This window comes from Eptesicus fuscus, chromosome 4, assembly GCF_027574615.1.
Source record: "Eptesicus fuscus isolate TK198812 chromosome 4, DD_ASM_mEF_20220401, whole genome shotgun sequence".
In the NCBI taxonomy this organism is placed as follows: domain Eukaryota; kingdom Metazoa; phylum Chordata; class Mammalia; order Chiroptera; family Vespertilionidae; genus Eptesicus; species Eptesicus fuscus.
This window is the reverse complement of record NC_072476.1, coordinates 33,268,732-33,285,157: the sequence shown is the minus strand read 5'-3', so window position 1 is coordinate 33,285,157 and position 16,426 is coordinate 33,268,732. Positions and strand designations below refer to the sequence as shown.

The following is a 16,426-nucleotide window of genomic DNA, read 5'->3' as shown; positions in this document are numbered from 1 at the left end:
TCTTTTAAGAGAGAAAATTCTAGAACACCATCCCCCCTCCAAAAAATCCTACAAATTTCTGGGCTTTCTCAGCCAAAGCTCTGATCCTCTGTTTCCCTGCAAAGTTGGACAGCGTCAGTCCCGAGTCTCAGGGGAACCAAGGCTGCCACCCTTCCTCTGATGACTCCCACAGGGACCTTCCCCTCCCCCCCCGACCCCCCACACCTGCAGTGCCCGCCTGTGTCTCCAACAAGCCAAAGAACTAACCCTCAGCTCCAAGGCTGACCTGGGACCTCAGCGCAAGAAGGATGAAAGCACCAGGTAATGATGTGCCACCCCCTTACTCCCTAGATGGCCTCTCCCAATGTCAGCCACACGCTTACACAGTCCTCCCTTTCCCGTGCACGGCAGAGCTGATGGAATCCTTGTTTCTTACTTACCCAGTCTGGAGAACTGTACTGTGGGCCCCCTCATTAAAGGTGCCTTTCTTGGTCAGCCTGAAAAGGTCTTAGGCCCATGTATTCCCTCATCCTACTGTAGGGGGTGGCCAACGAGGAACAAGAATTTTAGGGGAGGGCAGCCAAAGCTGCCATGGAGGAAGAGACCCCTATCCCTGCCTGAATGCCCCATTCTGCTACTTACCACACAGAGCCTGTTTGCAAACGAACACATTTATTGACAACAGAACTGCCTGAGGGAGTAGGGCGCCCAGGGTACCCCCAGAGGTGCTATGGACAATTGGTTTCTGGGGTCTGTGGGAGAGATGGGTCAGTGCAGTGAGAACCACTGGGGCCTGCGTGATCAGAGACAGGGTCTAGGGGACCAGAAGGGGGGGTGGGAACTGCCGAGGAACCTGAGGAGGAGCTAGGTCTTGGCTCCCCCTGGCTCATCTGCAGGAGGCCAGTGAGGGCAATCAGCTCAGGCCCACTGAGCCAGGTGGTGCAGCAGCCAGGGGACCGGGCGGGGCAGACCTGGGGGGACATGATAGGGGGTGGGAGCAGCAGCTTCAGAGAGCCCATCACCTGAGGAGAGAAGAGAGGGAAGTGTCTCCTCCCAAGCCCTGCATGAAGGCTGAGATAAGGCCAGGGCAGGAAAAGGGCTCACCTGCTGAGGGGTTTCGGACAGGTACAGGGGAACACGCTGCCCAGGGGGCAGCAGAGGGTCTGAAAGAAAGACATCTTCACGGCACATCACCGGGAATCCTAGGGAGAAAAGCTGTTAGGGTGCCAGGCTGGGTTTCCCATCCCATGGACCTCTGCACTGGTTCCCTAAGGAGCTCACGAAGCCTTGAGTCTGAGGGGACCAAGGGAAGTTCCCTGCATCCCTGGGCGCCTGCTCACCATTCTGATGGACTGCTGCAGGAGTCAGGCGTCTGCGGTCCCTGCCTGCGGCTGCCTCATACAGCGGCCAGAAGGAGGGATGACACAAAGTCCGGCTTGAGAAAGAGGCACCGGAAGCACAGCTGGGTCCCTGTGGAGGGTCAGGAAAGATCACTGGAGCATGCTTGCCCCACCCCGACACCAGAGCCATAGGCACCCCCTACTCACCCACACCACACCACAGGCACCCCCTGCTCACCCACACCACAGGCACCCCCTGCTCACCCACACCACAGGCACCCCCTGCTCACCCACACCACACCACAGGCACCCCCTACTCACCCACACCACAGGCACCCCCTACTCACCCACACCACACCACAGGCACCCCCTGCTCACCCACACCACAGGCACCCCCTGCTCACCCACACCACAGGCACCCCCTGCTCACCCACACCACAGGCACCCCCTGCTCACCCACACCACACCACAGGCACCCCCTGCTCACCCACACCACACCACAGGCACCCCCTGCTCACCCACACCACACCACAGGCACCCCCTACTCACCCACACCACAGGCACCCCCTGCTCACCCACACCACACCACAGGCACCCCCTGCTCACCCACATCACACCACAGGCACCCCCTGCTCACCCACACCACACCACAGGCACCCCCTACTCGCCCACACCACAGGCACCCCCTGCTCACCCACACCACAGGCACCCCCTGCTCACCCACACCACACCACAGGCACCCCCTGCTCACCCACACCACAGGCACCCCCTGCTCACCCACACCACACCACAGGCACCCCCTACTCACCCACATCACACCACAGGCACCCCCTGCTCACCCACACCACACCACAGGCACCCCCTGCTCACCCACATCACACCACAGGCACCCCCTGCTCACCCACACCACACCACAGGCACCCCCTGCTCACCCACATCACACCACAGGCACCCCCTGCTCACCCACACCACACCACAGGCACCCCCTGCTCACCCACATCACACCACAGGCACCCCCTGCTCACCCACACCACACCACAGGCACCCCCTGCTCACCCACACCACACCACAGGCACCCCCTGCTCACCCACACCACACCACAGGCACCCCCTGCTCACCCACATCACACCACAGGCACCCCCTGCTCACCCACACCACACCACAGGCACCCCCTGCTCACCCACACCACAGGCACCCCCTGCTCACCCACACCACACCACAGGCACCCCCTACTCACCCACACCACAGGCACCCCCTGCTCACCCACACCACACCACAGGCACCCCCTGCTCACCCACACCACAGGCACCCCCTGCTCACCCACACCAGCTGAGAACCAGCTTTAGCCTCATAGTTGGGGTCCCATGGTGCCAGCAGGGTCATTCTTGACGGGGCCATCCCCCAGGCCCTCTGGGGAGAAAAGGGAACTGGGGGGGGGGGTAATTTGAGATTAAAACAGGCTCAGGAGTGGGTAAAGGGTATTAAGGAGTAGAGGTGGCAAGGCCCAGTACCTACCTGGGGTTCCTGGGTACTGCTCAGCTACCCGGCCTGAGCGGGGCGCGGCCCGCAGCTGTTCTCTCCGGGTCCGGGTCCGGGTCCAGGAAGGCCTTGGGGACCGGAACTGAGGGCTGGGAGGTGGAAAGGTGCTGAGATGCCCCAGTCATAGCGCCCCCGCCTTCCCCCTCCAAGTCTGAATACTTCCATGGCAAGGTCAAAGGTGCCTGGTGCGGGGAGGCGGAACATAACCACTGTTCGTATGGGCCATGAGAGTCTGCACACTGCGGACCCCTCCACCCCCACGGCGGATTTCCCGCAAGTGGCTCCAGCGTGCCCGTGCCCCTCACCTGTGCTGTGGGGGTGTACCTGGTTCCCCCAGGGCTTTTTCTCCAGAGTTCCAAACCTTGCCGGGGTCACCGAACGGTGAGGGGCCCTGTTCCTCAGGCGCCTGCTCCTCGCCGGCGTCCCACCGTGGAAAGGGCCAGGGCAACATGCCGCGCCTGGGGGAAGGGAAGGCCAGGGCCGCACCTCTGTGCTCGGCCCCTCGCTGCCCAGGCCTCCCACCCGGTCTGCCTTGCCCCTCCCCGGCCCCCACTCGGTCCCAGCCTCCCTCAGTGTTGGGCACAACCCTGTCTGTCCGGGTGAGTCCAGGTTGCCCGCCCACCTCGCCCACCTCACCCACTTCACAGGGCCTCGCAGCGACGCCAACACTCAGTGCGTTTCCGGCCACGTGGCGTGCGCTCCCGCTGGGGTCCCGGGGGCGACCCCTGTTGGTGGGGGCGGGGGTTGCGCAGCCCCGCCTGCCTTCAGAGGGTAGCGCTGAGCAAAGGTCACTTAGAACCCAGCTGTGGAATGGAGGCGACCCCTTTCCCACAATGCATTGCTTTCACCACTTTCCTTCGCAGATACAGAGACTAGCGGCAACTTAGAGACCTTCCAGCTTCTTTATTGCACTTGACACAACATCCGATGCCCCATCTTCCATCCCAGACCCGCAGTCACACTCAGAGGAATCCAGGCGCCTTGCTGGGCAGGCCTGCTTCCAACCCAACGGGTGCCTGAGGAACAGGGCCAGGCGAGGGCACCCTCACCAGTCCTCGCTAGAGCAGAGCCCAGGCCTGGCTGTCTTCTGTTCCTGGATCCCAGGCCGGTCGTGGCCCTGCGCCCCTACCTCAACCCCTAAGACTGCTCCAGCAGTGCGTGGACGACAGCAGCGATGTAGGGGAGGCCCCTTCCTGGGGCCCCCTCCTCTTCCAGGATGTGGTGGGGCTGGCACAGGGACTCCTGGGGGGGAGGGGCCCAGATTAAATCCCCCTGCATATCTTTCCCTCTGGGCTTCCCAGCCCTGGGCAGAGGGCAGGGTGGGAGATACCCTAAAGGAGCCTGGTCAAAGGAAGCTGACAGGATGGCCCTTAAAAATGTAGGAGGTGAGGTCAGGGCACCCTGGACATGGCTTGGGGACAAATGAGATGCAAAGAAGCTGCTAGCAGATAACAGAAGGGAGATGACACAGGGGCCAAGGCTCTTAGGGGAGGGAAGACCTGTCATTTCCATAGGGAAATGCTGGAGTAGGCAGGCTGGCACATAGAGCCCAATGGGTACTGCCAGGACTGGGCCTGGCCACAGTAGGAGCAGACGCAAACACACACACACACACAGGCAGCCACAGTCTGTACAATTTATACATGAGATGGGGACCCAGACTGGGCCTTGCATCTCCTACAAATATAGAGTTCTCTCTACAAAATATAGATAATTTAGCCCCCTATATCGGGGGTGGGGAGTAGGGGGTGGAGAGGGAGTGAAAATAGGAAGGTTAAGATCCACCCCCTCTGGGGGAGCAGAGGGCAGGGCTGGGTGGGAGAAGGCATGAAGGCACCATCAGCGCTGAGATGGGAGGGGCCAGAGGCTGGGGGCCCAGGATCTGGGGGTACCAGAGTGGGGCCTCTGAGGTCAGTGTTTGTGAGGGGAGGAGGGTTCACTAGTGTCTTTGGTAGGGGCTGAAGGCACCAATGGTGGGCATGGGGGTTGCACAGGAGTCTTATAAATAGAAATAGGGCAAGGTGGTGGGGGAAGGGGTGACTTCAGGTCCTAGGAACCCAGGAGCCGAGTGTAGACGACATAGAGCAGCAGCATGAGGACCACGTAGAAGAGGATGAAGCCGCCCAGACCAGAGGGGGGCCAGAGCGGTTGGGGGGCCCTGCCCCCCACCCGCTTCACAGCCTCCAGGGTGGTCCACAGCCCCTGGGCGGTGCCCTGGAGGAGATCCGAGGGCGAGCACAGGTCAGCCTGGGAAGGGAGAGTAGGACAGATGGACAAGGACAAAGGGCAGACGTCATCAGCAGCAGCAAGACAATTCTTTCCACCCCCTGCCCTCACATGCCAGGGCCAGAGCCATGCCAACATGCAGAGTGCAGGGAAGAGGCATGCAGGGAAGGGAGGCATGCAGGACAGGGACTTCCTTCTGCGGAGCACATACTCCCTGTGAATGGAACCCTGCCATCCATGCAAAGGGTTCAACTAAGCCCAGAATGCTACCATTCTTTATAGTAGACCAGCCCCAGGATCCTGAGATCAACCCCCCATACCTCAGGAACCCCCATTTTTCGACAGGCTTCTAAGAAACTCTCCACATTCTTCCGAGACTTGAGGGTACTGAGTTTTGGCTGGGGATGTGTGAGAAAGGAAAAAAGATAAGAGATTAAGGGAGGGCCATAGGAGTCCCCTGTCCCATTCCCTACTTCCCACCCTGGGCCCCAACTAACCACAGCAGGTGAGGGCACATGAATGAAGGGCACAGAGCGGGGCCTCAGCTGGTTGGCCAGCTGACAGAGGATGACGCCGTTGGCCAGAGCTTCTGCCAGGTCCTCAGGCAGGGGCCGCTGCAGCCGCGACTCAAGGACCTGAAAGGCAGGGAGAGGAGGAGGATGGGGGGATGAGAACGTCAGAGTCAGCAGGGAACTCCAGCCTGCATCTCCCGTCCTCAGCCAAAGCACCAGGGTGGACAAAGAGGATATTGAGGGAGGCCAGGAAACCAGGAGGTGCCATGCTGAGCCCTGGCCCCACTCAGGCAGATCCCACCCCTCTTACCTGGCGCAACTGAGCCATCAGCTCCTTCTCGTCCAGAAGCTGGGGGGATCGCCGAGGTCTCAAGACAGAGTCTGGTGAGGAAGGACCTGGAGAAAAGGAGGGTGTGGGGGCTGTCTCCACTACCACTGTAGACTTTGTAGCTGGATTACAGTGTCTGGCACACACATCTCCTGTCTCTGTGTTTGTGGGATTTTCAACACAAAGAGACAATTGACCCGAGAACTCCCAGGCCCGGGGGTGACTGCAGCCTGGGGGTTAGTGCTGCATTAGCACTGGGTTAGCACTGGGCAGGGGAGACCCACCTGAGCCACTCTGAGAGGAGGAACGGAAGAGGAAGCTATTTGGTCTCTGGATGGAGCCAAGTGGCCGAGGAGCAGGTGCTGTCACTGGGGAACAGAGGCAGGGGACAGGGGCAGGTGAGAGACATCCCCTCAGTGTCCCACTCTTCTCTCAGGCTACCCCTCACCTACACAAGCCCCCATCCTCTTCCCAACGCCCCTGTCACACCTGGTCCACCTATAGGAAGGGACTCCTGAGAGGTGGGGGCTGAGACAGGAGCTCCCTGTCCCCCTGAAGCTCCCAGTTGGGTGGCACTGGACTTGGGCATGCCGCTGAGGAGACAGAATGGGAATTAGAAGGGATGGTCAGGGGGAAGATGTGCAGGGAGAGGGCTCAGGGAGGTGCAGTCTTGGAGGACACATACTTGTAAGTGGCCTGAGTGGACAAGGCTGTAGCACCTCCACCAGGAGCCCTGACCCCCAGCTTCTGAAAGCTAGAAAGTGAAGGAAGAGATGTGGGGTCAGCAGTTAGGCAGGGGGCTGCCAACCCTGAGGGGCAGAGTAGCTCAGGAGGGCTCATTTCCACTCATTTCCAGGGCCCACCACCTGACAGTAGCCCACACCTGTCCTTCCTGAGGGCCCCCCACACTCCACTCTGTTGTTGCTGCTGCTGCTGCCTCCGCTCACGCTCCTGCCACAGCTGCAATGTGTCCGGGCGGCGCCGTTCCTCTCCAGACAGTTCCTCCCGCCTGAGGGGCAAAGGCAGGATGAGAGGGGTAGAGTAGGTCAGAGAAGAGAGACGGTGCAAGGAGATTGAGCAAAGGAAGGAGGTGCCAGCTCAGGTGGCTCTGGTACCTGCTGCTTGGTGCCCTCTCCCTGTCCCCTGCTACAGGGCTTAATTCTGGTGGCTGCTGCTCCTGAAGAAAGAACAGCAGAAGGAGGAACTGAGGGAGCCCTGATCTCCAAGCCTGCACTGGCCCCTCCCTCCAGCTCTCCTCTCACAGCAGACGGACAATGGACAAGGGCTAGCCCCTCACCTTGGCAGCACCTCGCTCTTCATCCTCCCCAGGCACGTGGCTGTCAATGAAGTCAATCTGCTCAGGGTCTCCATCAGCTGGAGAGGCAGGACACGTCAGCAAGTAGATGGGGGCCTTCAGGCTTGTCCATCCCCCTCAGTCCCAGGGCCCCTGACACCACCACTCACCACAGCCATCCTCCTTCCGCTCCCTGGGCCCCCGAGGCTCCCGGGCCAGCTCTGATATCCGGAACGACAACTCCGAAAAGTCATCAGTTGACTGGAAATGCAGAAATGCAGAGATGGAAGACAACTGGGGACTCCTGGGTTCAGGGCCTTAGGGTCCGCTGCTAAGCCAGCCCTTCCCCAGGATGCTTGGGCAAGGGAAGGAAGAAGACAGCTCCAGCGGCCATCTGTCACTCTGAGATTTAGAAGTAAAAGGCAAAGGGTCCTGGCTCAGAGGTTCTCCTCCAGGACTGAGATCACCAATGTCCCTTGGGAGGGAGGCACTTACCTCATTTCCAGACCACCTCTTGCTGCCACTGTCAACACTGTGGAAGCCTGAGTCCAGCCCGCCATCGTACCGACGTCCCGGAAATAAGTCCTCAGCTGGGCTGGGGCCAGCCAGGGAGAGCTGGTCAGTCCTATACTGAGCAGCAACCCCCGGCCCATCCTCCCTCTGGAAACCATGGGGATATTGGTGCCAGGAAGGGGTATTAGGGATCCAGGCTTCCTTCCCACACCCTTATTTACCAGGGGCTAAAACTCGGGGGGCGGGAAGGGGCCAGGTCCCCCAGTGCAGCGCCCCCACGCCGCCCAGCCTCTGTTGACAAATACTTGAAGATGTGAAGTTTCCCCTTCAGGCAGATCTAAGTGTGAAGATGAGCACGAAAGGAGTTAGGGAGAAGCAAGGGGCATCCGAGATCCTACTTGGCTACCAAAGGGACCCACCCACACTCCCGCCCAATCTCAACCCTGTCTCCAGTGTCCGCCCCAGGCCCACCTCTTACCTGGGCAGGCGGGCTTTGCAGGGGGTTGCTGTCCAGCAGAATGACCTGCAGGTGCCTGAGGCGGCAGAAGGAGACCGGGATGCGGGAGATGCGGTTACAGGAAAAATCCAGGCGGACAAGAGGAAGGTCCCCCAGCTCTGAGGGTGCGTGAAGATAAGTCAGGAGTAGGCCCAAGGGCTCAGTTCCTCTACTCTCTGCTGTGGCCTGGCTGGCTGCGGGCACTGTCTGAGAACAGTCTCCCTGCTCCTCTCCCTGCTCAGACATGGCCCACCTTCATGCCTCCCTCCCCCATCAACTTCAGCTCATGCCCATCCCAGGTGCTTCCTCCATTTCTCCTCCCTGCCCACTCCCTACTCCAACCACCCACTTCTTTCTCAAGTGACCATCACAAGCCCCAAATCAAACCAACATTGATACCATGTTGCTCAAAAACTCCCTACTCCAACCACCCCCCTTCTTTCTCAAGTGACCATCACAAGCCCCAAATCAAACCAACGTTGATACCATGTTGCTCAAAAACTTTCCCTGACTTGCAGCTGGGGTTGCTGAGGGTAAGTGAGCTGTGCCCCACACAAAGGCACCCAGGCAGGAGGGGCTGCAATCCCACCTGCGCTTCACTAGCCAAGCCCTGCCCCCTGGGTGAGACTGTGCTTGCCCAGAGGTAGGGGTGCCTTTGTCTGATCTGGCTCAGCCCATGTTTCCCATCTCACTGCCCATCCTCATACCACATCAGATAACCCTCCAGCCCCTTGACTTCTGGGCCTTTCCACATGCCGTTTTGCTCAACGAGGAGAATGCCATTGTTCTGTCCACACATCTTTCAACGTTCATTCAGCACATCACCTTCTCCATGCAATCTTTCCAACATTAAGTTGGAACTCATTGCTCCTTCCTCTGTGTCCCCAGGACATTTTGCTGGGGTCTCTTTTATGGCCCAGACAGAGTTTATTTGTACCCCTACTGACTTAGAAGAGGGCCAGCATAGGAGTACGGGGAAGCCCAGAGGAAATGGATGACCACCTGACGCCTGTCTCTTGTTCTTCAAAACCAAGGTTAGCATGGCGCAGGTCCTTTCTGCCTAGCACTTTCTAACCGCATCCATGCTGGACCAGGTTTACTCCCACCCACATGCGCTGCACATGGGGTTTCCTCTGCCTAGGCTGCAGAGGGTGGAGAACTCTCCTTCAATGGTCAACTCCTGCTGCACCTCGGAGCAAAACCTTCCTCAAGTTCCCCAGTAGAGCCAGTGCCTCCCTGTGTAGCTCCTGTAGCTCTCTAAGTCTCCTGTTCTAGAACTTTCTCCTGCTTCTCTCCCATTAAATTAAGATTTAATTAAGCCACCACATTTTAAGAGATGGCCCCAGATCTGAGTGACATCACTCACATTTACCTGGTCCCCACCTACAGCACAGGGAACACATACAAAACAATGCTGGCTGAATAAAAGAAGGTGTGGCTGCTTTGGAGCAGAAGCTATCAAATGTTGGGGTGCATCACAATTAGCTCATTAAAATGGAGCTGGTTGGGCTCCAGCATGTGGCCCCACTGATTCAGACTCTCTGGGGAGGAGGTGCAGGGCATCATCTGACTCAGGTGTTTGAGAACTCCTGCTGGGGTGAGTGGTGACACAGGATAACCTTAAAGGCCCCTTCTGACCTTGAGATTCTACAGGGTACCGATGCACTCACCTACTCCCCTTTCTGTATCTTTCCCCACATTTGTAAAATAGAGCAAATAACCCAGGTCTTGCCAGCTTCAGAGGGTTGCTGGACAAGAACAAATAAAATAATTTAGTTTGTTTGATACAATGCAAAACCCTGGTCAACTAAGCATTATTTTTCTGTGGCAGATTCCCTTTCTCTAACTTTTCTCGAACTTCTGTCTGTCTCTCTCTTTCTCCACCCCACACCTCCAATTCTTCATTTTCCTTACCATCAGGCAGGGTGCTGAGCTGGTTCCTCCGAACATTGAGATCCCGCAAGGAAGGGAGGCTGCACAGCTCTGTGGGGAGGGACTGCAACTCATTGCTGCTCACATCCTGGAATGAGGAGAAAAGTAGGAAGAAGCCACAAGACCAGGAGCTGTCTCCTGTCTCTGGCCACCTCCTTTAGTCTGGGCCTCATCCCTAGGGCGCATCCTGCCTTTCCTTCACTTCTCCCCCAAAAAGGTCCCTGGTGCCTGGCTCTACAGTCCCTCTCTCCCCCTGCTCCCCATTCTCACAAGCTGCCGAAGGCTCCCCAAGGTGCTGATGTCGGCAGGCAGGGCTCCCAGTTTGTTGTTGCTGACAATGAGTACCCGCAGGGGCAGCTGGCAGATGTAGGACGGCAGCGATGACAGCTGGTTTCGGCTGTGGAAGGAAGAAAGGCCGTGGGTTCACTCCCCAGTGTGGCCCTCCTCTAAAAGTCACCAGGAGGGTCCCCCAGGGTACTGTACACTGGTGCTTGGGGCTGAGAAGGATAAGCTGCACCTTCCCCTGGCCCTGCCTCCTTACCTGAGGTTGAGGTAGGTGAGGGCTGTGAGATTCCCCAAAGCTGGGTTCAGGCATCTCAGGCAATTGTGGTAGAGGCTCAGGCCCTCCAGGGACACCAGCTGGCACGCGGCCTCTGGCACCTCGGGGAACCGGTTCCGGGACAGGTCTAGGGGAAACAAGTGTCAGGGGAGAGCTGTAGAGAGGCCCAGCCTGGACAGGACCACCTTGAACTTCTCCAGAGCCAGATGCCCAGCCCTCTACCTTCCCAGCAGACCTGAAGAATCAGGCCTATAAACCTGGGCTACCTGGAGGAAGAACAAAGCCTTCTGCAAACTAGAGCACATTCCAAGAATGGCAAAGGGAAGGCAAAGGCCTTAGGGTCATTGGACTGGAGAAACTCAGACTAGGGGTGTGGGGACAAGCCATGGATGCTGTCTTCAAACAAACAAATGAAGGGTTAGACTGGAATAGTGGCTGGATTCTATAACTCTTGTGGCTTCCTGTTGCTCTGTGATGCCAGGAGAGATGGAAGGCAAAGATCATAGCAGAGTGCTAGTACTCAAAGAAAATCACAATGTGATGAACTGGGAGGCTCAAGATAAGAATATGGACAATCTCTGGGCGAGACCACTGACAAAGCCCATCCTTCATCAGGGGTCCTAACTCCCAACCTCAACCTGTGTTCAGTCCGGGGAAAAACCAAGGGACATTAAAGCCTGGCTCTAGAATTAAGGCTCCCAACTCTGGACAACGGTTTTTCACCAGCCCCTGGGAACAGCAAACCAGGTCCAAGGATCTATGAAGTCACAGACTCCCAAGGACCAGGAAGGGCATCAGCCAAGCTGGAGGTGGGAGCTAGAGTCCTCTGATCCCTCCCATAGACACACTTTCTTCAGGGCTCACTCATTCCCACCCTCTTACAGCCCTACCAACCCTCTTCTACTTCCTCTCTCATTGCCCAGACTTCGAGCAATCACCCCCTTTGCCTGTGTCTTGAACACGGCGACTAGTGGAGAGGATGGGAAGGAGGGTAGAGACTTTTACTGCCGCTTTAACTCAAGTGGTGGCCTGCCAGTGCAATGCAAGGAATCAGGCATTTTGTGTTCCCATCAATATGGAGAACTCACTGCTTAAACCTCTATGCCTGGGTTTATGTTTCTCCTGCTGGCCTGTATTGGGAGGGGCCCAGGGCCTGCTGGGGGAAGTCCTGAGCAGCAGTACTTGGGTGAACTTCTTAAATGGTCTTCCCCAGGGAAGAGTGAGCAAAAGCTGAGGGGAGGAGAATCTGGGATAGAGCCCCCAAGGAAATGGGTCTTGTGACAGGAAATGAATCGGTCAGGTTCTGTCTCTGGTGGGCCTTGTGTTTGCCTGAGCGGATGACAGCCTAACGCCCCAGGAATCATTCTCTCTCCCTCTCTGCTCCCAACCTCGGTGCACACAAGACCTGTCACAGGAAAAGACAGTTACAGATAGGGTGGGGGGACCCAATGCTGTCCTCCCACTCTCACCCTCCACCTGCCTGCTTTCTCTGCATCCACCAAATGTGCGTGCACACACGTATGGATGAAGGGAGAGAACCATTTGTGATGGGGTAGGCAGGTGGTAGGGTCAAAAGCTAGGAGCGGAAGGGAGCCCAGGCAGGAGGAGGGAGGGCACGAAGGCACAGGATGTGGTCTGTGAGAGAATGAGCTGCACTTCTCCTTTGTGAAAGTGGCCCCTCCTCCCATCTCAGGAGTCATCCTTCAAGACACAGGCACCCGGAATGAAGTCCAAGCGATATCAGGGGCCTATGCCATAGGTAACATGCATGGAAAACACTGTTTCAGAAAGAGCTGGGAAAGCAGAAGTTCACACTTATTCCGGCAGGAGTGGTGAAGCTTTTAGTCCGGGTTGGAGGGCAGGGAGGTGTGGAGGGCAGGGTATGGGCAATACTGTGTTTTTGTCACTTCCCCTTTCCACCCTAAGCTACAGGCACCCTGTCTGAGAAGAGGGGACAGAAAGGGGAGTTCTGAACAAGATAGACCCCACCTGGCCTAGAATCTGGGCCCTGAAAGTTCTGAGAATTCGGGCATGGAGAGCAGGGCAGAGAGGGGCTCTCAGAAAGCTGAGATTTCCCCGCTTCACCACATAAGCTCACTCACAAGAGAACTGGCTGCACCCTGGGCCAGAATGCCGGGGGAGGAGGCGGGGAGGGGGGGAGAGCTAGGAGGATCAGGGAGTTCTTGGTAGTTTTCCCCAGGAGTCCACTCACTGAGACAGAGCCCTAAGGAAGTAAAGAAAACATTTGGTCTTTGTCAAAAAACAAGCAAGGGGGAGGGGAAAGAGAACAGACATTGAGTGTCGCACAGCTGCTGAGGTCAATCTGGAGCTTGGGGGTTAGGAGACTCGGGGAGACAGAGAGGATGGCTCCTGGGGCTCACCCAGTCCCTGAACGCACTGCATAGTGGGCAAGCTAGTTTACCCAACAACCCAAGAAAAGTGGAAAGGTTTAAACTGGTTCTCCCCAGGGCAGTGGGAAGGAGTATGGCCGTGCCCACTTGAGTGTTTGCAGGTGAGCAGGCACCTGCTAGGTGAGAAATGCAGTCCCAGGGCAGTGTCAACAGGAGGACACTCTCATCCAGTCCCAAGTCCCACCCTGGGCTAGGCTGGGGTGTGGCTTCGGGAATGCAGTCCTCCTCCCTTGTTCCAACCCCTGCGCACACACACACACACACAGCTGCCAGCCCAAGGTCACAGGTCGTCTCCAGAGCAGCTGAGGCCTGACTCACCTGTCACAGTAGAGTCCCCCAAACCCCACCATCAACAGACACCAGGGTGTAGGAAGCATGATTAGAGGGATCCTGCGGATGGGGAGTGGAAGGATAGTCAGACAGTCTCTAGGTTTCCAGCACTCCTAGCAAGGAGATAAGATTTCCTTCCTTTTAGCAATTGCCTAAGTCTCTCCCCCTGGGGAAAGCAGAAACAGAAATGGGAATTCTAGAGTCCCTATGAGGTCATGGGCTCCATAGTGACCTCACACACGCAGGAAGGAGAAGGAGTCTCAGATAAGGGGGTCAGGAATAAGGAGGAAGAATTGGGGAGCAGAGGGGAGATGAAAGATCTGCTTCTTTCCCACAGGCTGGCTGGGTGAAGAGTGGAGAGGGCCTGGGACCTTAGACGGCGAGACTGCTGGCAAAGTAAGCAGAAACATTGGGTTGTTAGGGACAAATCCAAGGGAAGGAGGTCCTAAGTCGGCTCGGAACGGGGACAGAGTTGCAGACGATGTGGAGGAAGAGAAAGGAGTCATTAGAGGGGTTCATGGGGGCTCCTTTTTGGAACGATCAGAACTGAAGTTGAAAAAAAACAGGCAAATAAGCCAACCAGGTAAGAGGAGGGACCATTCTACAGGTGCGCCAATATGCAAATAAAGAGAAGCGGGGGGGGGGGGGGGCGGGGTGGAAAGGGGATCACAACATTCGGCCAGGAACGCTGGGCTCTCCAAGAAAACGAGAAACGCGTTGTCTGGTAGTTCTTAAGGCGGGGAGGGGGAGAGGGTCGAGAACGCCGACGGCCGAGGGGAGTGCCAGGCTCCTCGGCCCCCAGAGAAGCAAGCGAGGGGGCGGGGCAATGCAAATGAGGGTCCCGGCTGGGCTCTCGGCCCGGAGCACTCACCAGCCTGGGTGATGTCTGACAGGTCGTAGCTGCGGGCCGCGCCCCGGGGGAAGTGCTTCAAGCGCCGGTTAGACAGGTTCAGGGTCCCGGTAGCCACGGCCTCCTCGAGGGCCCGCTCTGCACTGCGGCTCCCGGGCAGACCCGGAGATCCTGGAACGGAGGTCGTGGCCGCCGCCTCCTCACCACCGGCGGCAAGTGAGGCCGCGATCGCCGCCGCCATCCGCTCCGGGCGGCTACCGTTGCCTGACTGACGGGACCGGCCGTCCCTTCCCCCCCTCCCCGCCTCGGAGCCGCCGTAGTTACTTCAAGGGGGAGGAAGTGGGACCAGAGATCCGGTGGACCAATCGCGGCCCCTAGCATCGGAAGTGGCTAATCAGAACCCGCCGGGGGGGTGGAGACTCTGGCGCTGGAGTGAGGCGAGAGAAGGGAGGAGGACTAGAATGGAACTCTCGCCAACGGCCGACGCTTCAGCCGGGCTCACCCCGTGCAGCCGCATCCAATCACACTGCTTAGGCTGGAGAGAGAGCCAATCAGATTCAACCAGGAGGCGGGGACGCCGGCGCTCAACTAAAAGGGATAGGGTTCCGAGAGACCGCAAGCCCCAGTCCTCTTCTAACGAAGATCAATCGTAAGCCAGATACAGGCGAGTGACTGTCAAGAAGGCCAATTAGATTCTCTGGAGGGAACCTGGTCCCACCTCTCCTCTGAGGGACGGCTCTACCTACCAGTAGCATGGGCGAGAAGGCGGTCCCTTCGCTAAGGAGGCGGGTGAGCTAGAACTTTAGGACGGAGGTAAAAAAATGTGAGCGCTGCGCGCGGGTTGGCCTGGGAGCATTTCAGGGCCAGGAGGAGGGCGTGCGCGCTGTAGGTGTGAAGGAGCGGGCCAGCTGCGAGGCCGCGAGGTAGACCGGAGAGGGATAGGCGACCAGCGCGCAGGGCGTCGTCGCGGCCTGAACGACTGACTGTGAAGGCCATTCCGGCTGGGGCGGCTGAGGCCCTGCGACGGTCTGTGCGGAGACCCGAGGGCGGCTTCCCAGAGCCTGGAGATGCCCAGCTCAGCTCCTGGAGGGAGGGAGGGTCCCGGGAGCCCGGGAGAGCCTGCCGCCTGGCCTGCCAGCCCAGCCAGCAGAGCGCGCCGGGGCGGGAATTGTGATGACAAGTCTGGGGGTTTAGGCTAGAAGGGACCGTCTCTCATCTAGAAGTCCTCCATTTGACAAATGTGGAAACTGAGGCGGAGGGAAGGGGATGAGTTGGCAGGAGCCAACAGCAAAGTGCTGACAACTTGCACCAGAACCCCAGGCTTCCCACGGCATCAGCTTTTACGGTGGGCTTTTTCTGTTCTCGCCCTCTTTGCCCCAGGCCTGGGGTGAAGTAGAGTGAATGAAGGGGATCCGGAAATGAGAGGAAGCTGGCAAGGCTTCCGTCTGCTGAGAGACCCGACATCCTTTTAGATGCCTTGGGGGCCTAAGTGGTCCGTCCACCTTAGTGTGTTAATAGTGGCCTAGTCGCTCATAAGTCACTTCTCAGATGTTGACATTCCTAAACATTTATTGAATTATTAAAATTTCATCTTAGGTAACCCCGACCAGCTGTTTACTCAGTCACCGTGAGTATGGGAGTTTGATTGGACGGGTGACAGGCAGTTCGCCCAGTAAACCAAGTCTGTAATACTGAGCGGCTCAGGGCTGGCTGACCAGGACTGGATTCCTTTGAGCCCCTGGAAGAGCCAGCTACTACTTGGATTTATTGGTGCAGGTCTGTCCTACCTGTACAGACACAACCCCAATTCCTGTTTCTCATAAATATCACTCCCCACCCCAAGACTAAGTCCTAGACTTTGGAAAATATCCTAAGCTTTCAGAGTAAATCTAACCCTTTCTTCTGCCATAATAGGTTGCCCTTCATACATGCAGTGATGGTACTGACCCAGGAAAGCAGTCTGCTTGTGGATGTGTATTTTTCATGAGACGTTAAAGAGTCTGTGCTGAATTGCACTGACTTTCACGCTTTTATAAGATAGATGGTCATTAGCAGGGTCACCTTCCCCCTCACCTGGCAAACTGAGTCTATACTTTCTTTGAGGGGGCGTGTCATAC

At 57.7% G+C, this 16,426-nt stretch overlaps 2 protein-coding genes across 4 annotated transcripts; both read right to left on the bottom strand.

Annotated features, from left to right (window-relative positions):
• Window positions 1-648: 648 nt before the first annotated feature.
• SAP25 (Sin3A associated protein 25) lies at window positions 649-3,368 on the bottom strand. The gene is made up of 6 exons (XM_054714893.1): window positions 3,164-3,368; window positions 2,835-2,947; window positions 2,640-2,746; window positions 1,320-1,449; window positions 1,084-1,181; window positions 649-1,001 (listed from the first exon to the last, which is right to left on the bottom strand). The coding sequence occupies exons 1-6, from the start codon at window positions 3,307-3,309 to the stop codon at window positions 708-710; spliced, it is 888 nt and encodes a 295-aa protein (XP_054570868.1). The 5' UTR covers window positions 3,310-3,368; the 3' UTR covers window positions 649-707.
• A 378-nt stretch (window positions 3,369-3,746) lies between these two features.
• On the bottom strand, window positions 3,747-14,639 carry LRCH4 (leucine rich repeats and calponin homology domain containing 4). 3 transcript variants are annotated; one of them, XM_054714890.1, is made up of 18 exons: window positions 14,331-14,638; window positions 10,701-10,845; window positions 10,430-10,556; window positions 10,142-10,247; window positions 8,210-8,346; window positions 7,953-8,068; window positions 7,714-7,813; window positions 7,389-7,479; window positions 7,222-7,298; window positions 7,040-7,101; window positions 6,808-6,933; window positions 6,610-6,678; window positions 6,414-6,517; window positions 6,209-6,292; window positions 5,907-5,992; window positions 5,582-5,719; window positions 5,405-5,482; window positions 3,747-4,100 (listed from the first exon to the last, which is right to left on the bottom strand). In XM_054714890.1, exons 1-18 carry the CDS (start codon window positions 14,548-14,550, stop codon window positions 3,996-3,998), a joined length of 1,971 nt encoding a protein of 656 aa, XP_054570865.1. In that variant the 5' UTR covers window positions 14,551-14,638; the 3' UTR covers window positions 3,747-3,995. The 3 variants fall into 3 exon arrangements, with proteins under 3 accessions (XP_054570865.1, XP_008139630.3, XP_054570864.1); XM_008141408.3 differs by lacking the exon at window positions 3,747-4,100 and adding an exon at window positions 4,481-5,105 and having other exon boundaries at window positions 14,331-14,639; XM_054714889.1 differs by lacking the exons at window positions 3,747-4,100; window positions 6,610-6,678 and adding an exon at window positions 4,481-5,105 and having other exon boundaries at window positions 14,331-14,639.
• Window positions 14,640-16,426: the final 1,787 nt, after the last annotated feature.